The sequence below is a fragment of the Astyanax mexicanus genome, chromosome 4 (genome assembly GCF_023375975.1).
Source record: "Astyanax mexicanus isolate ESR-SI-001 chromosome 4, AstMex3_surface, whole genome shotgun sequence".
NCBI lineage: Eukaryota > Metazoa > Chordata > Actinopteri > Characiformes > Acestrorhamphidae > Astyanax > Astyanax mexicanus.
Window position 1 is genome coordinate 34,803,946 of NC_064411.1, and position 27,556 is coordinate 34,831,501.

General features: G+C 37.4%; 1 protein-coding gene across 1 annotated transcript; it reads right to left on the minus strand.

Moving 5' to 3' along the window:
- Positions 1-9,682: 9,682 nt before the first annotated feature.
- htr5aa (5-hydroxytryptamine (serotonin) receptor 5A, genome duplicate a) lies at positions 9,683-26,479 on the minus strand. The gene is made up of 3 exons (XM_007252972.3): positions 26,398-26,479; positions 15,520-16,291; positions 9,683-11,065 (listed from the first exon to the last, which is right to left on the minus strand). Exons 2-3 carry the CDS (start codon positions 16,216-16,218, stop codon positions 10,730-10,732), a joined length of 1,035 nt encoding a protein of 344 aa, XP_007253034.1. The 5' UTR covers positions 16,219-16,291; positions 26,398-26,479; the 3' UTR covers positions 9,683-10,729.
- Positions 26,480-27,556: the final 1,077 nt, after the last annotated feature.

Consider the following 27,556-nt stretch of genomic DNA (forward strand, 5'->3'; position numbering starts at 1 on the left):
TGTGGTAGCAGGATAGAGAATCAGAAAAAAAACATTGAACGCACAACAAAAGGACCCCCAGTGAGCAACAGGGGCAAGGAAAAACCTCCCTCAGGGCTTCCTCATAGTAATAAAAGTCTGATGTTTTACATTATACATAGTCACAAATTTAGTATGTATTTAAGCACATATTTTAATTTTAAAAATATGTACTTTTCCATGTTAAGTATACTTTTAAAATATATACTTAATTCACTTTTCTTTACAAGGGAGTACATACTCAAAAAGTACACATTCTCACTAATTAGAACACAATTGAAACGCACCCTAAATAATTTTATATCTTAACCAATCTCCACTAATAAATCATGCAGGAATTTTAAAAACTAGTGGAATTCCCCTTTCTAATTGGCACCAGTGTTAACACTAAGCAAGTTCCCACTCTGTGGTATTACACTGCACACAAGGTTAATTCAACCCTTGTGGTTTTGCTGTAGTTTACTGGAGTATGCTGCCGCAATCGTGTGGGGAATAGGTCAATTTAAGCATCTACCGCACTCTCTGCCTCAGTCGGCCTGTGTGAACGTAAATGTGTGTGTGTGTGGTTGTGTGTGTGAGCTGTCACATGCATTATTCATGTCTCCATTCCACCAGCAAATTTCTTACCTGACACTTCATGATCCAATTAGCCCTGAAAATGATTCCCTTTGTATCGCGGGTCTGTAGATAACGTTAAACCCTCCCACCAAACCCCACTCTCCCCGTCACTCAAGCTTTACAGCACGCTGCCTCCCAAAACGTGGCCTTCAAACGCTGAAGTGTAGCATGAAGAGATGAGTGCGTATGGAAAATAAGCTGCGGCTGCGAGGCCTACTGACACTAATATTGGGGCGTGAGCATCAGTGTGTGTGTGTGTGTGTGTGTGTGCTAACATACAGCTTAATACGCTGCTGTATGTTGCGCAGGGATTTCTTTAATATTAAGTGTGGAGGTGGCTGATATTCAGGCAATAAATGTTTTACATGTCAACCTGTAGACCCTCTTTTCTGATTTTGGAAGCTAACATGTATATACTGCCTTCAAATCTATACCAAAAGCTCATAGTTACGACTTGAGCTTGTCAGTACAATGTGATATCTAGCTATTCAAGAGGTAGTGGTGTGAATAAAGCTTGTTTTTCATTAATTACTATCTTTATATTTCCAATTACTGCAAACAAACTAACAAAGAGAGAAGAGTATTAGCATTAGCTAAGTGTTGTTTTAGAATTAATTTCAAATTTTATGCCTCTATATTATCTCTAGTAAAGCTCTCAACACTGCGAGGGTGAAGACAAGCACATGTCTCCATAACCAGAAGTAATGTGAAGAGAAATCACCATCTACCCATTCCTGGATGGTACCTCTCTCTCAGACTCTGGCTGCTGATGGCAAACATCATAGTGCGTCAAATTCGAAAGCGATCATGGTGATTAGCTCAGTTCATCAGTAGTCAACATCTGAAAGGGATCAGCTATCCCATTTTGCCAATTACTACAGTTCCTTCTCTTCATTCCTCCTGCTCCTCTCCTCAGCTCCATTCATCCACCTTATTCTGTGGTAAGAAAGGAGGCGGAGAAAAGGAAGAGTAGAAGAAGTTTCTAGAAGCCTGTGCTGACCGCAATCACTTTGGAAGTGATGTGAGGAGAGAGCGCCATCTACACACCCAGAGATAGCATGGCCAGTTTTGCTCTCTCTGACTCCGGCTGCTGATGGCAAGCAGCATGAGCCGATTCCAACCAACGATCTTCTGTTCATATCAGCAGTCCATATTAAGTAGTCCACTGGACCACTCGGAGCCCCCTTTTGTTGTTTTTTTGTTGACACAATCGCCAACTTGTAAAGTTAGGTCTTCCAAAAGAATCTTCCAAAACTTTGTGGTGGCGGTTATGCTTGCCGTCACCAGCTGTGTCCTTTCCCATCCTTGCCTCTAGGACAAGGCCTACATCAGTTGCGCAACAAATTTGCAATGTCCAAGGCAGAAATGGATCAAGCCTAAATGAAAAGCTTTTCCCCCATTAGACACAACAGGTCTGTCTGGTTCCCTCCCATTACCTGTTCCAGAACTTGCTATTCACAGATAACTGAAGCTAAATCACATTAGGGAAAACTGCTATGTTCAAACCTGCACCCTTATTTCTGTGCACATTTTATAAAATTAGATGCACACAGATTCAAACTACACAACGTGTTGCTTTGTAACTGGAACATGATCAGTGACGAAGAGGTACGAATTACAAAATCTTTCATGAGAAGCAACACACAACACTAAACACGAATCTTCATAGCACACCTACACCCACTCAGCTGAACCAAAGGCTGACCAAGCAGCTCCTTCACATGTGTATTGAAATAGACCTGGCATTATTTGAACACGGATTTTAGTGAAACTCAATTTAAAGGCACTTTTCTAAAAAACACAATGTTTTTATTTATGTATTCCTTATTTTTACTTGAAGCAAAAAAAAAGTATATTTGTCCGTGCCAGGCAGGTATGAGACGAGAACAGATACAATAAAAAGGCTTTATTTAAAGGAGACAATACAAATATATATTTAGATCTCATGTCTGTAAATACAAGCCAAAAAATTCATGCATTTGTTTGAATACTTATTGGAAAGTTATATAAAATAAGTTCTCCCACATTTCTATTGTTTTTGCTTTTTTATCATACTTACATTTTTCAGATTAACAAACACATTTTAATATTAGACAAAGTAAATATAACCTGAGTAAATATAAAACGTTTTTAAAAGATGAATTCATCCATTAAGAGAAAATTTCTATTCAAACCAATCACCTAATAAATTGGTTTTGCCATCCTTGGCAGCAACAACTGCAATCAAGCTTTACTGATAACTGGCAACGAGTCTTTTATATCTCTGTGGAGGAATTTTGTTCCACTCTTCTTTGACAAATTGTTTTAATTCAGCCTCATTGGATGGTTTTCGAGCATGAACCACCTGTTTAAGATCATGCCACAGCATCTCAATCAGACTAGGCCACTCCTTAACTGAGGGAAGTAAGAGCTACACTTTTTTAGATGTTGTTCTGGGTTTTTTTGTGACCTCCTGGATGAGTTGTCCATGCCCTTTTGGAGTAATTTTGGTAGGTATGTTACTCCTGGGAAGGTTCACCAGTGTTCCATGTTTTCTCCACTTGTGAATAATAGCTCTCACTGTGGATTGCTAGAATCCAAAAGCCTAAGAAATTACTTTGTAACCTTTTCCAGACTGATGGATGATCAATGACTGTTTTCTTATCAGTTCTTGAATTTCTTCAGATTGCTTTTGTTGTTTTTTGAGATCTTTTATCTGCTTCATGTTGTCAGTCAGGTTCTATTTAAGTAAGTTCTTAATTCTACAGGTCTGGCAGTAAGCAGGCTTGGTTGGACTAGTAAATTTGAACTCAGCTTTCCAAAAAAAAAAAAATAGTGAATTACAGTTAATTCATAGGACAGTGAGGGCAGTTTCCCATAGTGCCAAAGTTATGCACTAGTAAAAAAAATGTGGAATCTCCTTTTTAAAAATGAACTACATCTCCTTTGCCATTTTTTTGTGGCTTGTGTTCACCCAAAATAAAATCCTTTTAAAATCTGAAGTAAAAAGTAGCTCACTGAGCAGACTGAAACTATAATCATCCAGATCCGTACAAAGCCCTTTTATTTGTCCGCTGTCTGAGCTGATAAGTACTCCGTAATGCCACAGAGATGATTCTGTCCTCTGTAGTCACTCTTCTGATCCTGCTGAGTCACTCTAAAGTCTCCAGAAAGCTCCCAAAGACCTAGATATTCACTTCCATAGAGCCACAAACAACATTTAATCCTTCCCCTATACTGGAGCTACACTTTCCACATCACGTTTACACGTCTACAAGAATAGGTATGGCTAAACTGCTGTAGACCAAATGAGCAGCCATATGTAAATGTGTTCATTTACAGTTGTGACATCACAAAACATGCTACGATTGCCCAGATCTACAAGGTATTCATTTTCTTTTTTATTAATTCATTTAAAAGTTTAGGTTAGGCTAATGCAACTTCACTGAACCTCAACACGCTTGGAGGAGAGGACTAATTTTTATTATGTTAGCTAACAAACACTTCTGCTGGCTGATCCAAAGCTGAAAAAAGCATTGCTTTGCTATTAAGCTACACATTTTGGATTAATACCAAATTATATAAAAATGATCTACCTTCAGGAATCCAGGATAGCCTCAACAACCCTGCGTTTAGAATGCAAGATGGCTGCACCACAGATCAATAGTAGAAAAAAAATTGTAGTATAAAAGCAGTGTCTCATTAATCAGTCATACATATAGCTGTCAAAAAAAATAGGAGACCACTTAAAAATGATGAGTTTCTTTGATTTTACCAAATTGAAAACCTCTGGAGTATAATCAAGAGGAAGATGGATGATCACGAGCCATCAAACCAAGCTGAACTGCTTAAATTTTTGCACCAGTAGTAAAATAAAGTTATCCAAAAAAAGCAGTGTGTAAGACTGGTGGAGGAGAACATGCCAAGATGCATGAAAACTGTGATTAAAAACCAGGGTTATTCCACCAAATATTGATTTCTGAAGATCTGAAAGCTCTGCATCGTTTCTTTTTATTTTTTTATTTCAGACGTTTCTCATTTCCTGCAAATAAATGCTCTAATGCATATTTATATAATGCATCTTTATTAACGTGTGTCGCTAACAATGCTAACCTGAGACAATGCTAACCTGAGACAATGCGAATGCTAACACACACACAAACACTAAACCTTCACGCAGTACTAAACCAGTCAGGCTGATAAACTTGCACTTACTCACAAATATGTGCAATGTGTAGTTTTTTTAATCTATTTATTTTCATTAATAACATGAAGTTTCTGCACAATTATTATTTTGTTCAATTAGCTGTAGTATTTGTAGTGTCTTTTGACTATCTGTTTGAATGTCTTTTTCTTGTTGAATAATGTACTTTATGAAGTTGAGCGGCTGTTGGAATTCTGTTGTGGGCAGAGGCTTACAATGACAACAGAAGTTAATTTCCAGTAAACTGGGACAAATGTGCCGGGAAATATTTTTTTCTGGATTCACCATAAAGTATTGATACATTTCTGTCAAATAGTTCGGATAAACTCCAACGTTTTTAACTAACTAAATATTTAAAAAATTCTGTGTAGAATTAGTTAAATGTTTAATCGTGACAGTTAACTTGGGTGTGATGTCATTCTCAAAGTCATTATTTGACTGAGGTAAATGGAATGCAGTGGTAGATTAGATGCCACATAACTGACTAAAAAAAAAAATTTGACGGCATACTATGCAACCCTTGTTTGGTTTTCTTACTACACAACATATAATCATGTCTGCAGGATAAAAAAAAGGATTTTGTTCCAATTTTTGTCAAGTTTGTATAGTTTTAGGGTCATCAGTAAACGCTAGTCACACTAGTTTTATAATCTCTGAAAAGCTCAGAAATATAGTGACAGTATACCCAGATATGAACATTTTAACACTGAACTGTAAATGAATCCCACAATATTTGACCTTCACACACAAACTAGCAACTGTGAGGTTTCTGTGCTAACACTTTCAATAGCTGGAATTGCATTCCTTTCTATTAAGCGAGGGTGATGAAGGATGCTTGTGATCGCTTAGAAATGAAAAGAACTCTAAAACGTCATGTTTGTCAACATGTTCTGCCTTGCCTGAAGCTGTTCTCTCTGAATAACAGACATTTACCATTACCTGCAACCTGTTCTTTCCCTATATGTCTCTGGGTTTGGTTGTATTATTTAAGAGAAAACAGGCGTGCATTCACTTCAATGCAGATGCTAAGATTTCCCAGACAAAGAGCTTTTATTTGCACATTGTCTGAGTTAATAGGAACTTTGTAAGGATACAGAGATTAATTTGTAGTTTTTGTTCTGAGGCAGCTGAGTCATGCAAAATGATTGTGATGTTTCACAATAATCGGACCAGACAAAATAGCATCTATATCATTGCCACTCCATGTTTGGTGTACTTCTAAATGGAGTATGTTGGCTTACTTTAAAGAAGTGGCCAGAAAAAAAAAAAACATTTGTAAGAACTGCATAAAGCTGCTTAGCTGTCATATTCATGCAAATTTCTGTGATTTTACTTGACAATGTCAGTCTACATGCATCTTTTTAGGGATACAGTGAATAGTTTGGTGTTTAGCCAAATGATTAAAAAGTCAAAAGACAGAAAGTTGCTGAACAATGTTTTTTTTTTTATTGGAGCCTATTGGGATATTTAAAATGTTCAGTGTTCAAACATGTGATTAAATATTGTTTAAGAGCTTTTTTTGTGTTTGGTATTTTGCCTTCAGACTATTGTTTTATCTTGTTCACTTTCATTTTTGAGCAAAAATGTTCTTACAATTTCAGTGACAGCTCTGTCTAGAAATGCTTTCAGCTTGTCCAGAAATGTGTGTCCTTTAGCGGTGGCCAAAAGCATAGATTTCACATTATAGGGGGGCAGAGAAGCAAGAAATACAAAATCCCCATAATAGTACCCATACAAAGTACTACAGGACAGTATATGTATTTTTTATTTTACTATAGAGCCACACTGCATGCAGTGTAAATGTTTAAGATTAAAAAAAAAGCCACTCAAGTGCTCAATGCTCTGTTCCTACTTTCCTCTTGAAGACCAGAAAATGTCTCAGACCACCTTCATTGAGTTTATCATGTGATCAGCGTATGGCCACCACATGCTTTTGTAAACAATGTTTTGTAAACTTTTTTTCTTTTTTTAAAGTATTTTCTGGTTGGGACAATACTATCCAGAATACCAATATTCATAAAAACAGCACATAAAATAATAGGAATATCATTGACAGGAACAGCAATGTTATTTTATTTAATAATTTGTTTGTTGATGAGTTTGTGCATTGCTGCACATTTTCATGAGTGTAAAAACCGTAACTAATGCACCTGTGTTTTTCACTGCTAATATATCAACCAGAAATGTACTTGAACACATCTCATTCCAGACCACCATAGATAGACATCATAGATATATTTATAAAAGCCTTTGCTACTAAACAATGCAGGCATAATGCATAAAAATAGACTGTTGACAGGGTGTAAGATATCCTTGGACATTTAAAAGTCTTCAGACTACACAGATCTCTTATAATTCAGCTTAATTTTCATTTTCTATTTTTTGTCATGCATTTGTCCACTTGTTATGGCAAGCTGCACTATAAGGTGGACAATGATAGGATAGAAAAAAATAGTAAGAATTGGAATTTAATAAAAAACAAAAACCTCGTTGACCTATTTTAAATTTGTTAATTTTAGACATTTTGATTGTCTAAAAATATTTGAATTACCAGGATATTTTACCATAACCGGGTGGACAACTTTCAAACATACTTAAAAAAAATTGTTATTTAACCACAATTATTAAAACAATTATTAATCTTAATCAGGCAGCACTGCAGACATGGCAAAAAGTTCACCCACCACTTGAAAAAAAAACTGTAATAAGTAAAGTAAAATGTAAGCAGTTCCTTTATAGTGAAGGTCAACATTCCTCAGTATTTGTAATCATGTGTTTGTGTTGTTATTGTTATTGCACGTGATTTTTTTTTGTTAAAATTTAAATGCTTTTTCAGTATAGATAAGTACAAAGAATTAACCTTAGATTGGAACATTGATTTAATGAAGTTAATGCTGACAGTTTAAGTTTATAGATTTAATATCATTCTATTCATTGACTGATTGCTATCTGGGTAGTGTACTGAAGACTTACTGCAGTGTGCATATGTAAATTTGTTATATCCTCTGTATATATAAGTCAGTAAGCCGTGCCGTGTCTTTTCAGTTTCCACAGGCCGTCTCAGTTGTGTATAACTAAGCATTAAGGCTGCAGCCTTGGCTTTGTGACACCAGACATTTTTATTAAAGTCTGAAGTTTCACTGCCACACTTTTCCCCTAATCGCTCTTATCACCTTTTCGACAGTAGCATAAAACTAAGCGCATAAAACCCAGTTCCGCTCTCTGAAAATAATTCTTTGTATGAGCTTGATTTAATTATGCCATATATTTTTGTTCAGTCTAGCAGCACATACACTACTGTGCACAGGGCAGAGAGAAGCATTCATTACATTTTATTCAATCAGCCATTAAGGACATGTTTTCAACTTTTCTGAATAAGGAGGAAAAGCTGGAAATGTATTGAAGGACCTGTAGAATGTCAAACTGTATTTATTCTGGATTAGTTAAAAAACGAGAGTTTGGTACATGGAAGAGACAAACTGAGAACCTTAAACACTGTTCATTTAAAAGAAAATCAGATAAAACATAACCACAAAAAGGATCATATCGCTGCTGCAGTTGCAGTCTGTATAATTTTGTTTCTAAACTGAAAGAAGGAGCATTTCTGAGTGGAGAAGGGATAAAATATTGTGCTTAATGGAACCAGTGTGCTGGAACAATCATCCCTGCTAAACCTAATATATTCATTTTAAAACCTGGGGTTTTGAGTAGCTTTTCACGGGAGTTCTTCTGGCCACGTCACGCGTCTTTACGTACTTACATCACGTGTACAGCCTCTAAAAGAGGATCCGTCTCAGTTTTACTGAACGCGAGTGGCTGGTGAAGTAATGGAGATTTCAGAAGGGGAAACTCATAGCTCAGTAGCTCATTTACTCATAGTAAAAAACAAAGTGTGTAGTTAAAGGTAAAGTTTCTGACTGAGCGTGCACACTTTCTCTGTCGTTCAGAATATAACCTGGAATCGGATTCATCCCCTCTAAAAGGAGACCGCATCACACCCACCCAGTTTAAAATGATTCTTTCACATGCTCGGTGCAATTACCCACTCTCACCAGAGAGGGCTCTAAATCCCAAAACTTCAGCTTTAAAGAGGGACAAAATGTTCTTGACTTCCAATGGAAGTCAATGTAATAGTATATTTGTAGCAATTTTGGAACATTTTTATTGGTCCATTAATTTCATATAAATGATGTAACTAAAATAAAAATCCTCAAAATTGAGCTATATGCCACTCTGACAATATCCAACATCCCAAAACTGTTGTGTAACAGTCACAATCCACTATATTTATATCATTTTATGCATTGTAGATTAGAACTAAAGTATTAATTCAGTGTTCATTTACAATATAGTGGAAATAAAAAAAATGAATGAGAAGATGTGTCCAAACTTTTAAAATGTTCTGTACATTAAATTAGTTTGCTAACATTTTGTCAAACACTTTCTTTTCTGTATTTGTAGTGTGTTAATTTGTCTATCAAAGGTTTTTCTGTTGTTTTTTATTTGGAGCTGTATCACATTTGTAGGGAAACAGTATTACTATTTACCTTTAATAAGCTTAGTCTCTAGACTGTGTTTTACCTTAATGCCACTCTGCAGCAATACTTGTCGTTTTTGTCATTTTTGGGGTGGGGGGGGGGGGGGGGGCGAGTCCTTCACATTTCTTGCTATTGACTTACTTGTAAAGCAAAAAAAATGAATATGCCAGTGAGAGATAGATAGAAAAATGAGAACATAGTGGCCTTGATTATTGTAACTAAGACAACAACAGTACATTCACTACAATATTCATAATGCAATGTTCCTCAAATCATAACACTGGATTTCTCAAAAAAACTTGCAAAACAAACAAAAGCACGGCAATAATGGTTGGAAATTTAAGCTTTTATTATTTTACTGCAGGAAGATTTAAGGTATTTAATAAATTTTGTTCTTAAATCTTAAAATAAAAGTCTCACAGTGAAACGATGAACACAGTCATTGGTGTTTTTTAATGTGAAGGAGCTTGATTTTCTCCTCTTTTTTTCTTTCAAAGATGAACGTTTAGCGTTAAGCGTTTGTGGTGCACCTGCATCCCAAGATAGCAATGAACGGTTGACAGTTGTCTAGGTTCTTATCAGTCAGTGGCGCACCTGTGCTTTCCATTGCCAAGATAGCAATACGCCAGAGATTTACCTGAACACATCTCACTTCCAGACCACCAGTGAGGTGTAAGATACAGCGTTCTTTTCCATGCCTTCATGACAATTTTTTTTATGACCATACGATCTTTAAAACATCAGTGCAACCGAAAATGTTTATGTTTATTAAACTATATTTAAAATGGATTATAATAGGCCTAAAATGAATCTGACACATACTCTTTAATAATAAAATGTGTGTCATATCTTGAGAGCTCCATTGCGTAGGGCTAAATTACTGAATTAACTCTGAGCTGACGTATTTGTTAGCTCAAAATAGATTTCCTCCATTGATAAATGGAAACAGAAGATTTGTAGACCAAATTTTTCATGATTTTTCCAAAAAATTATCTAGGCCTGGAAATTTCTACTTTTTAAATTCCATGACTTTTCCAGTTTTTTCATGCCCGTATGAACCCTGAAGATAACAACGGGCATCGTGACAAGTCTTGCACAGGGTGTAACATAGGGCTCAATGTCTATTTTGACTGTAAATGTACAAGGTAATACTGCTGTTGACATTTCCAAGTCCTGTTGGTTCATTTATCTATAGTGTAATGGGTAAAATAGCCCTAAGAATCTGTAAAAGTGTCATCAGGCTCAACACAACCCCTTCCAATCCATTTAAACATGCTTTAAATTGTCTCTGACACTGTTTTTTTTTTCAGCTCCAATCAGGATGTCTCTTATTTTACAGAAGTTAAGAGAGTCACGCTGGTCACGTCTGCTCTCAGCGCTGTCTGGAGAACAGGTTCCTGAAGGCGTTGTTGTAGTTCTTGTTAAAAGCTGTGTAGATCAGTGGGTTGAAGAAGGAGTTAGAGTAGCCGAGCCAGAGGAAGACGCTCTTCCACACGGGCGGCACGTGGCAGGAGAAGAGCGGCGTGACCAGTTCAGTCAGGAAGAACGGGATCCAGCAAAGGACAAACACCCCGATGAGGATTCCCACCATCAGCGCCGCCCGCCGCTCCTTCTGCTCCCGCCACGTCTCTCCGTCCGTCTGGAACGTGACGGTGGCGTGCCGCACAGTGAATGCCATCTGAGGCTGCTGCCGTGATGCCTCCTTCACCTGCCCCAGAAAACACACACATACCCTGTCAGGACATATTCTGTAAGAACTCTTTTTTTTTATTTTAGAAACAATAACTAAACTACATACATTAAAATAACCTTTAGAAACCCACATATTTAAAAATATGGATTCAGATGCCTCATTTAATTCAAATGGCTACAGTTTTATATTCTTTTGTATGATTACACTTCTCTGATGCAGCATTTTTGCAGAAAAGTGCATCTTAGAGTAGAGATCTTAGAGCAATATGGACATTCTTGGACATTTTGATCAAGAATCTCCATATTTTAACAAGACAATGCAAAAACAGATGCTGCAAACATTACAAAGGTGTCGACTTGTCCATAAAAGAGGTTATGTGAAGAATTTTAAAACATAAAATGCAAATATTAAGACCCTGAATTATATACAGTCCACACTGAATATATATATATATATAGTATATACTAATATATACAATACCAAGCAAAAGAAAGTATTTTTTATTATTTTAAAATCATAGTCACCCATACTATAAAGAAAGATATGGAATTATTTAGTAAAAAAAAAAGAACGTTTTGTATTTTAGGTTTTTCAAAGTAGCATTCTTGTTTAGAAGACAGCTTTGCACACTTTGACTCACACTTTGTCAGTTTTAGGAGGTTGAGTCACCTCTGGAATATAATCAAGAGGACGATGGATGATCACAAGCCATCAAACCAAGCTGACCTGTTAGAATTTTTGCTCCAGGAGTAAAGGCATAAAGTTATCCAAAAGCAGTGTGTAAGACTGGTGGAGGAGAACATGCCAAGATGCATGAAAACTGTGATTAAAAATCAGGGTTATTCTACCAAATATTGATTTCTGAACTCTTAAATCTTTATGAATATGAACTTGTTTTCTTTGCATTATTTGAGGTCTGAAAGCTCTGCATCTTTTTTGTTATTTCAGCCATATCTCATTTTCTGCAAATAAATGCTCTAAATTACAATGTTTTTATTTGGAATTTAGAAGAAATGTCTGTAGTTTATATAGAATAAAAGACAAGGTTCATTTTACTCAAACATAAACCTATAAATAGCGAAATCTGAGAAACTGATTCAGAAACTGAAGTGGTCTCTTTTTTTCAGAGCTATAAGTGTGTGTGAATATCATTCAGTGTGTTCAGGGATAATAACATCAGGTCTAGAGTTGAATAATATAGTTACATATACTCTGCTATTTATATTTGTGTGAAATATTATCCATTAATTTTGATAAACAATTAACAATAACAATTCACTTTATTGTATTTTCCTTTAACTCCTTTTAATTAAAAAAAAAAAGAAAGCATCATATTTCTCTACTTTAAATGCAAAGTTTGGACAGTTTGTCTCAAAAACAACAAAAACACACACACACTCACACACACAAATACACACATCAATACATATCATCATAAACTTTTGAAGGCTCTTAACTGTCAGCTATATAGCAGAAATAACGCTGCACCATATGTAGTACATTTTTCTCAGAACTACAGCTGTGTTCATGAACAGCCAATAAAAGGAAACACAAGAAGCAACAGCCGAAAGAACTGAGTATCCAGTTTCCAGTTTCAGTCCTTTTTACTTCTGACTGAACCAGAGGTTTTGTAATCCAGTTGAGACCCTGTAGGTCCACTGAGGAAACTAAAAAAGCCTTTTAGCTGTTACAGCCACTCAGTTCCTCACATCAAGGTTACATTCCGTTAAAGTGCCAGGACATGTTCAGCAACTGACCACATGCTGTTCAACTTAATGGGGCCCTTGGGGACTACCTGACCTAATAAAAGCATATTCATTTTAACACAAAGATTAACTTAATGGATGCTGAGAACACAGCTAATTATGGAAGCTGAAATAATAATTCCCTGCTGGCGAAGTACGAAGAACAAAACCAGTGAAATAAAATGTCAGATTGGCAATTCTTACAGGTACTTTATTAAAGACCTGTTTTTAAGAGTGCGGTGGATCTGCGGATGATACGTTTACATTCATCACATCACCTCCTTATCTAGAGCAACTTACAAGGTTATTCATTTCACCAAAGTGAGGCAATATAGTGAAAGACGTTTTGCCCAAAGACTCATAACATTGAACTTATTGGTGTAGTGAAGCATAGTCACCCAGACTGGGAATTGAACTGGGGTCTTCTATATCAGCTCACTGGTGTCACTAAATTATTTAAAACTTTTAATATCTAACCACCTTCAGAAAGCCTGTAACTGTTTTAGTTGAGTTTTTCTTTTACATTTTTAATTATTTTGTCTTTTTTCTCTAATCTTTCTATTTATTTTATTTATCTTATTTATCTAATTTTATGTTTAACCTTTTAGCCCTCTTTTATTTTATTTATTTTATTCCTTTCATCCTTTATATGTTTTATTACTGCTTTTATTTTTGGCCTTTTACCTTTTTTATTTTATTTATTTCTTCCTTTTATTTTTTAAAATAATAATTATTATTTATTTTAGTTCAATCATTTACTTTTTTATAATTGTGGTTCTATAACTTTGTTTATATTTTATTATTTTACTTATTTACTGCTTTACATTCTAGCCTGTCTGCATATCTTTTATTTTGAATTATTTAATTTGTCTTAATTAAATCTTACATTGTTTGCTTTTTTTATCATTTAAACTTTATTTTCAATCCCTTTAATTTTGTGTATGCTCGGCTACATTTAAAATGAGGGTTACACTCAATGTATTTCCTGAGTGGAAATAAAGGTTGATTGATTGATATATTGTGGCTGCTCACTGGCAGGTAGGGAAATTATCCATAGTGCCAAACCAATCAAAAGCTGTTTCAGATAACAACGGTATCATGATACTGTGATTCTGTAATACTCGATAAATCGCAAGATAATTCTCTACATTATTTCACAGCATTTGTGTTATTAAATAGAGTACAATATCATATTTTTTTGCAATATATAACACACTTAAAAAACTTTAATTTTCCCAAAAATTGTCAGTGTATCTTAAAATTCGGTGTGCCCAATGTATGACTTTTGTGTTTTACCAGTCAGGTTGTACGAAGCAGTAAAGCCACTTTGTTGAAGTGCAGCGTTATACAGCAGTTTCAGTTTAGTTCTCCAGCAATATTAGCATTACCCACTAACCGCGATAAGCACTAGCTCTTTTGCCACTCAGAAGTGAGTATTATCAGCCTGTAATCTGCTGCTGACCCCGGCTAGCACTGCTGGAGCAGCATTAGCATTACCCACTAACCGCGATAAGCGCTACCTCCATCACCACTCAGAGGCGCATATTATTGACCTGCAGGCTGCTGCTAACCCCGGCTAGCACTGCTGGAGCAGCATTAGCTCTTTAGCCGTTCAGAGGTGAGTATTATTGGCCTGTAGTCTGTCTTTACCATGTTAAAACAAGCTACATGGGATGAACCGCTAGCTAATATTTCCCTGGCTTACTTAAATCTAAGCTTACTGTAAATGAATGGAAACTCTTTACACACATAAATAAACCGTTTTAGGAGAAAAATCTGTGTAGATTAACATCCAGCACTTGTTTGACTTTAAAATATTTTGTTAAGAATTACAGTTTTGTTTACTTAAGTTAGCCAGCGGGGAGACCTGCTGAATGAGAAGGAAAACATGGCGACACCCCTGTTCCTTAGTAGTGTCACGTAATGCGCTATATAATCCAGTGCACCTTACTAGTGCGAAAAATATGGTACTCCTAAATGAGCTACAAATTATGTATTTAATTGTGTCAGTTTCAAAGAATTTGACAACCACTTGGACAACTGCAAGTTTATCCTGTTCATTTGATTAGCGCCACCACTTGGAATAATAAAGCAGTTACTTTGGTAAGTCAACTTGGGGGTGCTGGTCTTAGGGAGTTTAGAGCGCCCATGTGAAAACATTTTTTTGCTATTTGAAACATATCGATATGATACAATAAAATTAAAACAATATAATATGATACCAACAATATGTGTCACAATATCGATATATTGCCCCACCCCTAGTCTAAACCATGAGTTGTTTTTTTTTTTTATTCACCTCCCAGGCCTGCTGTCACGCAAAACTGGGGGTCTTGAGGTCAAAAAGGACAGTGCAGGCATCTTCTCAGGGACACAAAGTTTTACAGACTGTATTGCAGTCAAACATAGGTCTTACATAGTGTGTACCTCAAAGTCTGTTACCTAGAAACCAAACTGAATCTGTGCTGTAAAAGAATGCAGTGATTCTTAAGGCTGAATGATAGTTCTACATTGAGGCTCTCACAAATGTCTATAGAATTGTCCAGTGGCTAAAAGGCAAATGCAATATTTACTTTTGCCCCTTTTCAAGGGGCATTTTTCTGTTAACCAGGTGGCCTTGAGTGCTAAATGTTAATGTGAAGTTGTATAACCACCTATGATCTGCAGCCAAAACGTAATAAACTTGAGTGACTACCAGGCCTTCATGTTAAATACAGAACATACCTCCACGGCTTCAGCTACCGGCGTGATGGTGTTCATCTTCTTGGAACCAATGCGAAACTTGGCCGCTTTATAAATCTTCCAGTAGACAAAGAGCACCACGCAGAGCGGCAGGTAGAAGGCCCCAAAGGTCGAGAAGATAGTATAGGATGGCTCCTGGCTCACCTGGCACTCCATTCCCTCCTCCGAGTAGGTCTCCCCCCAGCCAAACAGAGGAGACAGTGAGATAACAGAGGACAAAAGCCACGTTAGTCCAATCATCACATTGGAGATCTTTTTTCTTGCCTTCAGTGTATACTCCAGGTGTCGAGTGATGGACCAGTAGCGGTCCAGTGCGATGGCCGTCACGTTCCAGATGCTGGCCGTGCAGCACAGAACGTCGAAGGAAATCCAGACGTGGCAAAGGATTCGTCCCAGCTTCCATCGCCGGCCGTTCAGTTCGTGCACTAGGCTTAGCGGCATGACCAGCGCGGCCACCATCACGTCAGAAATGGCCATGGAGGCCACCAAGTTGTGCGGGACACGATGAAAAGTGCGGACCCTCAGGATGGTCACCAGAACCAGCATGTTCCACACAAATGTGGCCACTACCAGCATGGCTAGCAGTGTGAAGGTAAGCACGCTGAAGACTGTAACCGGTCTGCGGGGGCTGCCATAGGCCGAGCTCTGATTGGAGAAAGCGGAAAAGCTGAGGTTGGTCATGCCAGGAAACCTCTGGACACTTCTGGTGAGGGGGTCAGTATCAGTATCCTGTAGGAACAGGATCCCTTTCCAGCTGCAAAAAGAAAGCAAACAGCAAACAAATGTTACAACAGAACTAATTGAAATCTCATTTTCAGCAGAGGGAGGGAAAACCAATAATACACTTCGAAATAACCAATCACAGTAGGGTTGTGGCCAACAAAGAGTCAATTAGAGTGTCTAAAATATTCAAAACACCTTTTATTTGGGAATGGAACAACAAAAAGTAAATCTCAGTTATAGAACCAATCAAATTCATTTCAGTAACTTATTTACTAAACCAAGTCTTAGTGAATCATCTCTCTTCAATTAGCGATGTTTAAGAGACAATTACTCTCGATGAATGAATCAACAGACAGTAGGTCTCACTGACTTAATCAATCAAAATTTCATTCTGTAGTCAGGGCAGGGCAACATACTGTCAATCTCAGTGACTAAACCTATGGAAAAGTCTTGTTTAGATGGAAAGCAGGACAGAACAGGATAAACAGTTGGTCAATCTCACTGAATGAACCAATCAAAGTATTCTCTTCAGTTAGTGGCAGGATAACTGACAGTCAGTCTTACTGACTGAACTATTCAGATTCTGCTTTTCAGTTTGGGAGTGAGACAAAAGACATATAAGCTTATTTACTGAACCTATCAAAATCTTCTTTTTAGGATCCTTTCTGCCATGTTCAGTTGGCAGAAGGGACTTAAACTCAGTGATTAAACTATTTAATACTTTTTGTTGGGAGTAGGACAACATACAGTCAAACTACTGACTGAAGTTGGAGGTGGGAGAAAAGAAAGATATCTGACTGTTGATTGTTGTCAGGGTTCAAATTAGCCAGTGGCACACCTGTGTTTTTTAAGTATTAAAGTAATTCGACAGGCACCACAGAAGTATTAAAATCCCCGCCCTATCCTGTAATTAACATCTTATTAGCAACAAATCACCTGATACTAAAAGTTTTATCTCCTCCAGGTGACCCAAAAAACCTAGCAAGAGTAAGACATACACATCAGACTTCTAAAAGGAAAATAGAGCAGTCATAGTGAGATAAAAATATATCATGATGTGACATTAACAATATTTTTCAGCCGAAACGACACCCCGGCAACCGTCTCTGGTGTGCCAGGCTGATTTAGTCTCACTTTAGGAGACGCATCAGCCTGACTGACACGGGAGCTCCTGTCAAATTAGAATAGAGGAAGATCCGGGAGCTGCTTGAAGAAACAGAAATAACACCTTTCTCAAAGATTCCCCTGGAAAATCAGATCCTGGAGGAGCTATAGTAAGTTCCTCACATTCATTAAGGCAACACAATTTAGATATCCAGACAACATTCACACTTACTCAGCTTGTGCGTTTCTCATCTGTGGGATTAATAAAGGATTATCTCGTTCTAAAAAAGCACTGATCATTTGAATGGGACACTTTAGAGCAGCTGTGAGCACATGACCCCAAGGTCACTATTGGCCCCATGCATGTGCTGAAGGGGTATAAGCCCCTAGCATTGGGCTGTGAAGTTTTCTCCATCTAATACCTTTAGGATGAGCTGGAGTGACAGAATTAATAAACCATATACAAATTGCAGTTTGTAAAACAGCTTGAGTGTAAAATACATAATTTATTAATAATAATAATAATAATAATAATAATAACATCTAAAAAATCAAGAAAAGAATTCTTGCACAGCTAAATGGGAGGGAGGAACGAGGGATGAAAAAATGATAAACAGTTGAATGTGGGTCAGAACAGAATTGTTGTGGAGTACTTAGCCTGAAGGAGTACATGCAGTTTGGCAAATGAAACTCCATGCCTTGTGCATGTTCGAAAATGAATGGAAATAAATGAGAGGAATGCCGAATGAAAAAAACAACAAGCAGATAATTGTGTATGGTGTTGGATTAGAACTCGGAGATGTGAAATAAAGGAGTACATGCCGTACATGGTGGCTGTCAGGCAATTTGAAACCCTATGCCTTGGGCATGTGCGAAAATAAATGGAAGTGAATGGAAAGAACAAGGGTTAATAATATGACATTGAGATGAGTGCAGGCTAGTTCGATTTATGGGTTATAACTTGTGGACGTGCCCAGAAGTAGTATGTGCAGTTTGGTGGCTGCTGATAAGAAGAGATAATAGTATGTGGTATGGGTGTAAATTAATAGAAGTTAATGGAAAACACACATACGAGTGCAGGTTAGTATCGTTGTAGGGATTAGAACATGTAAACATTACGAGACGTTACCATCAAACCGTGCAGGCACACCTGGTTTAGTAGAGGTGGAAATTAATAGGAGTAAATGACGAGAACAAGGGATGAAAAAACAACAAATAAACGAGTGCATGTCAAAATGACAGTGAATTTGATTGTAAATGGTGTCCAATTGTATTGTATGTTTTTTTAGCAAAAATCTGTCAAGAAAAGGAATACAATAGAAGAAGCACAGTATGAATTAGATATTATTATTACCGTTATTATTCATTACTATTATTCATATAAATATAACCTGAGACAGCTGATCAGAGCATTTCCAAAAGCTCAGGCACATCTTGTTAGACTTTACCCAAATGCAGTGGTCAGTACATACCAAAAGTTCTCCAAGAAAAGTCAAGTGATGATTCAGTATCAGGTTCATGTCTCCCAAATTTCAAAGACGATCTGCTACTAACGTCAGTCATGGTGCCAAATACCACGGAACACTTTCAGAGGTCCTGTGGAGTCCATGCCTCAATGGGTCAGAGCTGTTTTAACATTCTGGCCGACGGTTGTACTTCCACCTTTGTTGGCTTCTTCTGCTATCTGCTGAAACCTGTCTGCTTTATGCTAATTTCTGAGCAGCCTGGGTTATCTGGAGCGTTTGCTCAGTCTGCTGCTGGACATTGAGGCAGTGCATTTAAAGTGCATTTTGCTTTTTTCAAAGATTTTATTTTCTCATTTTTATCAACCAAAATACGGCAAACGACTTCACAGTAAGCCAGCAAGGTCTATCCTCTTTCTGCAGGCTGCTCATTTACACGGGTTATTTTTTCAAAAAACCCGCTGTAGAAAACTGATTACACACATCAATTCCTGGTTTTTCAACCTCAGATTAAGTCTGTGGTAAATTTCTGGAGACATTTCCCACTGAGAAACAGCACAGGCTGTGAAATTCAGACTGAGACTAGGCCTAATCTGTGTCATACAAACTGTCACAGGGGCATAACCATATATATATCTTAATGTTTAAAAAGGTGTGTTAAAATGTCTGTAATTACATACTGCAGTAACCCGAAAACATTATATCTGGTATGGTAAAAATGTTCTTAGACTTGCAGCGCCCTATCAGACACCCTGCGCAAGACACGTTATGATGCTCATTGCTATGTTACATCCTGTCAACAGTCTATTTTCATGCTTTGTGTCTGCATCATTTAAATAGCAAGCAGGCTTACGAATATACATCTATGCTGATGGCCGTGATGATCTGGAAGTCAGGGGTGTTCAGGTGAATTTTGACTAGAACTGTGCAGTACATCACAGAAATCTGTGTGGAATGTGACCTTTGAAGCTGCAAACTGCCATTTCTCCAGTCCCATTTCCACACTAAAGGTTTTTAGATAAAGACAATAACATGCAAACAGCATGCTGCAGCCATGGAAACGAGCAAGCAGGCTATTTTTCTGCTGAACAGGTAATCACTGAGCTTTAGTAAGGTTTGCTAACCATAGCTGGGTGAATTATCACCACTATTATCGAACCAGAGAGGGGCATTTTGGACATTAAAACATTACATATATACAATGAAATTATATATATATGTAATAAATTATCTGTTATTTTTCCTATGTCTGCAATGCCTATTGTATTGTTGTAATCTTGTGCAAATTATGCTTGCATTTCTCCACTTGTTACACAGCATATATCCTAATATAACCTACTGTTTGTTCCATGTTGCATCATCAAACATAATTTCACTTAAATGAGTACTTTTTTCAGATGGAATAACAATGAAAAGATTCTTTACTTTCATTAAAACTCATCTTATAGCTGCGGAGACAGAAACTTTATATTCCATTTATTCACAGTCTTTCTAAGCATATCGGCAGCAATAACAGTACGTGAAGAACTGAACAAGTGCATATTTCTTTACACAAAAGGTGAAGCGTAGGTGCAATGTTATGTAAAGTTACTCTGTTAATTATAGAATTAGCTCATTTTTACCTTTATATATGACTTACTGTGTTTTTCACACTTAAAATCAGTTTCCCAAAAATCGCCAGGTCGCCTTATGTGTGAATTTTACAAGTCAGGTTGTAAGGAGCAGTAAAGCCACTCAGCTAAAGTACAGAGTTATACAGGAGTTTCAGTGAGGCTGAAGAAGTATTAGCATTAGCCGCTAACCGTGCGCTATAGCTCCTTTGTCGTTCAGAGGTGAGGATATTCGGACTGTAGTCTGCGTGTTTACCGTGTAAAAAAAGCTATGTGGGATGAACCGCTAGCTGATAGCACCCTGGCTTTTACTAGCGCTAAGCCCTGCTAACCGTGGCTAGCGCTGCTGCTAGCACATTGGAAATTTAAGCTTACTGTAAATAAACTAAAACACTTTATTTATCCACATAAACAATTTTCAGTAAATCTATGTAGATTAACATCCAGCTCTCGTTTTTAAGAATTACAGTTTAGTTTGCTTGTCCAGTAAATAAATGAACACCCAATTATAGGAATTCAAGGACTACCTACTTATTTAATATAGGTGTGCATTACATAATCCCACCCCTCACCATAATTTAATTATTTGATTTTGATTGTAATAATAGGTTGCAAACAGATGCACTGATTTGATCACTTACCAGCTTCACAAAAAAAATACAACAACTCTAACAAAAAAGAGAACAAACAGTGTATGTTGTGTGGGTGTGATGTTTTTTTTATGCTTCGACATGCTGATTATTTTTAATTGATTTTTAAATATATTGTTACACCCTCAAAAACAGCATGAAGACTCCTCTCCACATGAGATTTTGCAGGAACCTGAAGCCTTGCTGGTTTTTGAAAGACTTCGCTAAGCCTTCGTCTCGACGGCTCTGTTCAGCCGCCCGGTGTTTGCATTTTGATGTGCATCCTGCAGGGGAAAAGTGAGCCTTTGATGATTTATTCATGTCTAAAGCGTGTCACTGAACGGCTTAAATCCATATTTTCATTCAGGTTCACCCTAAAAAGGGCTCTGGAGCAGCTTTAGAGTTTTCCATCACTTTATTACTTTCTAATGGCTTTAGCTTTGGAAGGCAACCCTTTAGCAAGCCAAGCTAAAAACACAACTCAACTGCAAGCTAAGCTCTGCTATATATAAACATTATGTTGCCAAAAGTCGTCTGCCTTCACAAATATGACCTTGAGTTTATATCTGTTATACAGATATAACAGCTTCAACTCTTTTGGGAATGCTTTTCATATGGGGACTTAGGGCCTTATTTTAGCGATGATCTATAGTGCATCATTCAATTACGCATTGCACAGGTGGATTAAGAAAGGTGTTGGTGTGTGTTTGGTATCGTAAGGACGCAAAAAATACGCCTTGTGCGGCTCGAAATGCGCAAAAGGCATGTACTAATTCTCTTAATTAATCATGGGTGTGTTTTGGGTGTAAAGGGGGAAAAAAGCAATCAGTATGCCAGTTGTCATTTCCTTTAAGAGGCAGGTGCATTCTGACTTTGGCACGTTCGTATCTTAACAGAGCGACGCTTTTGTGCATCTTAGCAAAGGATACTGACCTGCCTGTTCACGCTGTGAAGGTATGCCAGCAGCTCATTTAAGGGAACAGCAAAGTTAATTTATTCTTTATTTTGTTTGAGTTGGGCTGGGCGCACCTATGAGAATTAACTGTTGACTGTTGACTAGGTTTATTTCAGTTGGTAGCGCACCTGTGTTTTCTGCCGCCAAAATAGCAACACGCCGGAAATTTACCTGAACACACCTCGCTTCCAGACCACCACATCCATCAGTGTAATTTTTTTTTAACGACGTGGGCACAAGACGTAAAAATAGACTGTTGACAGGGTTAGTCCATCCATTAGTCCTGGATAGTGAATAATAAAACAGCCATATTTGTGTTGTATTAATAGCAACGCCTACTTTCAATCATACCAGTGCAAATTAATTCAAGTTGGTATGCTTCTCATAAAACCCCATTCTGAATGACTGTTTATATGTATATAACTACTGAATTATGTTTGAAAAACTTAAATAATCAGTATTTCTTACTGTATTTTTCGGACTATAATGCACACATAAAATCCTTTCATTTTCCCAAAAGGAGTTAGCGCTGCTAACCACAGCTGGGTAACGCTGCTAACTGGGGCTGGGAATCGCTGTTACCCAGGGCTGAGTAGCACTGCTTAATGGAGCTGGGAATCTCTGTTACCCGGGGCTGGCTAGCGCTGCTAACTGCAGCTGGGTAACACTGCTAAGTGGGGCTGGGGAGCCCCGCTAACCGCGGCAGGCAAGCGCTGCAAACAGGTGTTAAGTAGCACTGTTAACTAGGGCTGGCTAGCGCTAATAACCAGGGCTGGCTATGCTGCAATCTGCAGTTAGTGCTCACCCTTGGACAAATTACTGGAATTCTAAGCTTACTGTAAATAAATGAAAGTGCTTTACTCACCCAAATAAACAGTTTTCAGGAGGGAAATCTGTGTAGATTAACATCCAGAGCTTGCTTAACTTTATTTATTTCTTTTTTTTTTAAATTACAGTTTTGTTTACTTAGGCGCTTATCCCAGCTTCCCCATTAGAAGGAAACATGGCGACACCCATGCTTACTTCGATGTAGGCGTTCTTACTATTACTTACTATTGCTTACTAGTCTGGACCACCAGCAACATCATCAAATTTGACTTTAAGAACCGAAATCCATTCAACTTTTTGGTAGGATTGCTATTGGACTTCTCGTTATGAAAAGAATTGCAGTTGCTCCTGCAGTTCTGACTCGCTAACATGGTTCTCAGGGCTTCCAACATATCTAGCTCCCACACTGGAAATTGCTCTGGGACCTGTGCTGCTGGATGGAGGCTCAATAACCGCTCAAGGATGACCAGCTTGGAGGGACCAGTGAGCCAAAGCTCTGAATTTCTCTATCACTGCACTGCAGAGGGGATCTGAGGGTGAATTACATTTACCAGTTTTGTTTCTCCCTGTTTGAAAACTCTACCCGCCCTCGGAACAGTGAGGACGTTTTGTACAGAACGGACCAACAGAAACGTTCCAGGATTACCTGAAATAGAATCATAACAAACGGAACATTCAGTTACACAGATTTCCCCACTACTTAGAGTCTTCACGATCGCACATTAGTGCACCGGGTGCCTCAAAGTGCTGCTCAGAGCGTGAACGTGGTCATTTACAAATGATATGCGTGTGTGTGGGTGGCTCTAACCCGCACTGACACCACAGCCCTCGCTGTAGAGTCATTACTTTAATGACTGCTCAAAGCTCCGAGGCTGGAGTGGACGGAAGATGGCTGTGCAGTTTTATCGTGGACCACCACTGAACAGCTACTGGGCCTGCAGAGCTGGAAATACCTGAGATACTGGAACAATTCTGAGGTTGATATAAAAATTTTACATCATTTACTTTTATTATAGCCAAGTAGATATATATGTAACATTAACCAGTTTGATTAGGTCATGTTCAAATAAAGATATCTGTTTAACTTAACATTATAATGTATCATTTATCAACATATTTCAACCATTGTTTAAGTAAAATTAATGGTAATTTAAGGACAGTTGATTTTTTTTAATAACTAATTGTAGCTAACATCATCATAACACAATAGCATTTATGTCAAAATTATCATGGCTAACTTCACAGCTTTACACAGATTATATTATAACAATATCATATCTAATTAGAACCGAGTAATTGCTCATAACTAATACAGTAGTTAATTTGTTGTTAGAATTTGTATAATTGGCTGTCTTAAATCAATTATTTAGTGTTAAATTTGAACATTTATTTTTATTTAGTTATAAGTCTTATCCAGACGGGATTAGTTTCTCAGGGGGTCCTGGGGTAATTTTCTCTTTTTTATAGGGGGTCATCTGTGATTTTATTCCTGTCCGGAACAACCATGTATGTGTTTTTCTCAGATGTCTGAACTCCATGGTCCTCTGAAAATTTTAGTCGTGTTCGGACGCACATCTCTATAATAAAAAATAGAATAAAATAGCTATTTGTCCACTGCCACACACCGTAATTACACTTTGTAATCAGTGGTCAAAAAGGCAATTTCTTACAAATTATTTCCCCATTCGCTAGTCTTTGACATTTTTTGTTTAGTTTTTATTTGTTGTTAAAAAGTGTAATAAATTTCGTCCTAGTTTTTGTTTTAAAGTATAAATTTTAGTTCAGTTCTCGTTTCTTTTTTATTGTAAAAATAGGCTGTCAATTTATGTTTTCGTCATAGTTTTCTTTAAAGAAGCACTAGGTAGGATTTCCTTAAATTTTGATCGAAGTAAAATTCCAGCTTGAAACTCACTGCAGCGCTGCATTGAGGTGTAATAGGAGGAATAGCGGTGCTCTCAGAATCTGTAAGTTTTCCGAGGCGGCCACGACCAACGCTAGCGAGAACTGCGACCTGCTGTCCGACCTTTAGTTCTAACAGTTCTACAAGGACTACTGGTTCATTCTTTACAATCTAACATACAGACACTCTGGCAGAAGCTGGAAAGAGACCGAATATGTCTGTGAAAGCCAGAAAACGAGAAAGAGAAACTAATCTGCCTGAAACATTTATTACACCCTACAACTGTAGGCGGAGCCCGCAAGCACAAAATCTCAAACCTACCTAGTGGATTTTTAATGTTACTAACACCGGACTTACTATTAGCATAACTTGAATTTTTTATTCAGTGTTACAGTTATAGTTAATTAGTCCTTATAACCACCAAAAAACAATATTACCCCTGTACTGTCATGCACATTATCTTAAAAAGAAAATGTATTACATGTATAACCAACATATAAACAATTTCTTCTTTCTCTATGTTAATAAAAAGCTAATAATCAACTGCATTTGATCTTTTTAATACTATAAAATCACAAACCAACAGTAAATAGTTGTGCACACTGTTAAACACTGTAAACCAGCTGGGTTAACATCCTTTTTCTTTAATATATCACATTCACTCCTGGCAGAAGTTGTGAAACAGCAGTGTGAGACAGTCGTGCTGTCTGTCTCTCAGCAGTGTGAACATATGAAAATACATGAGGTGGGACTCACTGCTCACATTCAGAGGAGCCTAGAAGCCCACCCACACATGACTGGATGGAAGAAGTCCACTGCATTCAGACCTCAGAGACTCACCCCACTGTTAATTACCCACTCAGTTCAGCTCAGTTCAGCTGATTAAAGGTCTCATTCCATAATTTGTTTCATTCATTTAAAATGTCTAGTTGTGGTCTCTAGTTTTTTGTAAAATAAATGCTCTGGTGTTTCTCTATAACACTTTATTTTACTGGATATTTGCTTTATTTCAAGGGATTAGAGGTCTCTGAAGAAGGACAGGATTTCGGCTCTCGCTCATAAATATTCATACATGTAAACATATTGTCTCTGATTGGCTGACAGCACTGCAGCAGAGAACGCCTACCTGCCTTTCCCCACAGTCAATTTTACAGCTCTAAAACTCAAAGGACAAAATGTTTTCAGAGATACAGCCTTAGTTATAAAGATATAGCACTGAGTGCTAGATAAAGTTAACCCTTAAACTTTGCTTAACATTAGACTCGCAGCATCTCAAGCACTACAACTCTCCTCACGACATTGATAACACATTGATTGATACACATTGACATTGTTCTGTCGAATTGTGTTATCGTGTCAAACCGTGCTTTTAATATATTTTGTATATTTAAGGTCTCAGTAAAACGCAGAATCAACCGGAGATCCAATTTAAACTTATAGTTACTTACACACGATAGCTAACGCTAACTAGCTGGTGTAAACAGAGCTGACAGTTTCATGTGCAGCATGCATATACAACTCAGAGAGACCGATTGTATTTCACAAAGAACAAGAAAAAAGTGAATTATGCGAGAGGAGACCTATAAAGCAGCTGTAAGTAAATAAATCTAACTTAAACAGTTGAGAAGCAGATAAACAGTGAACATACCTGGAGCTGCAGACCCCCTCCACTGCCCACCAGCACCAAAGAGAGCTCACCGCTCAACTACAGACCCACACACAGACTGCTGCTCTCCGCTGCTGCTGCTCGACTCTCTCCGTTTCATCACTCAGAAAAAAAAATACATGTTTTTCCTCCAGACTCACCTTACCGGAGAGAGAGAGAGTGAGAGAGAGAGGGAGGGAGGGAGGGGCAGTGGATCAGCCCTCACTTCTACATCAGGGTGGGACGGCAGGGTACACTAGAAAAACATGGGGATAACAAATATTTACCCTGAATTTACCGTTTCTGGTAAATCACATTAAAATGACACAAGTTGGGGATCTGAGTGGTCCAGTGGGCTAAATGCTGCCACTATGATCAGGAGATCGTGGGTTTAAATCCTGTTCATGTAGCTTGCAATCAGCTACCGGAGCCCTGAAGGAGCACAATTGGCCTTGCTCTCTCTGGGAAGGTAGATGGGGCTCTCTTGCCACCTCACTACAAAGGGTGATGTTGCTCAGCACAAGGCATCTGTGAGCTGATGTATCGGAACCATGTCACACAAGTTCACCCACCATTTAATTAAATGTTTTTGTATTAATGTATTAGTGGGCAATTTATTTATTTATTAATTTATCAAAATTAACAGTACAAAAATATGCTGTGATAAAAAAATAATAATAATAACAACTGCAACAAATAAAAAATTATGGTCAATGTTATTTTTTACATTTCTAAAAAAAATAAAGTGCATTGTTAAAAAAATACAAATAAATAAGAAAAAACTTGTTACAGGAAAACATATAAGTCAGAATTTTAGGAAAGTGAATTGTAAAGTAAATTATTTAAGGTAAAAAGCCAAAATAATAGGCAAACAATCTACCTTTTGGATCTGCCTATTTAAATAATAAATTTAAATAATTTTATGAAAATAAGCCAGAATTAAATAAAAGAAAGTCAAAATATATAAAGAAATAAGCCAGTATTTGATAGATTTTTTTGTTATTGAATCAAAATCAGTTAAATAATTTTCTGCTTAATTTAGTAGGACAGTTACTCAAACTGCTTAGGACTCACCCTATCACTAGTAATGCCTCCAACACAAGAAGGGTGAAGACACGTGTGAAGCCAGCCACCACCTCTTTTCAAACTGCTGCTGATTCAG

Coding starts and splice junctions, on each gene's coding strand:
- htr5aa (XM_007252972.3), bottom strand. CDS start 16,218: ATGACCAACCTCAGCTTTTCCGCTTTCTCCAATCAGAGCTCGGCCTAT. Junction 11,066..15,519: donor CGGTAGCTGAAGCCGTGGAG/GTATGTTCTGTA, acceptor TTTCTGGGGCAG/GTGAAGGAGGCATCACGGCA.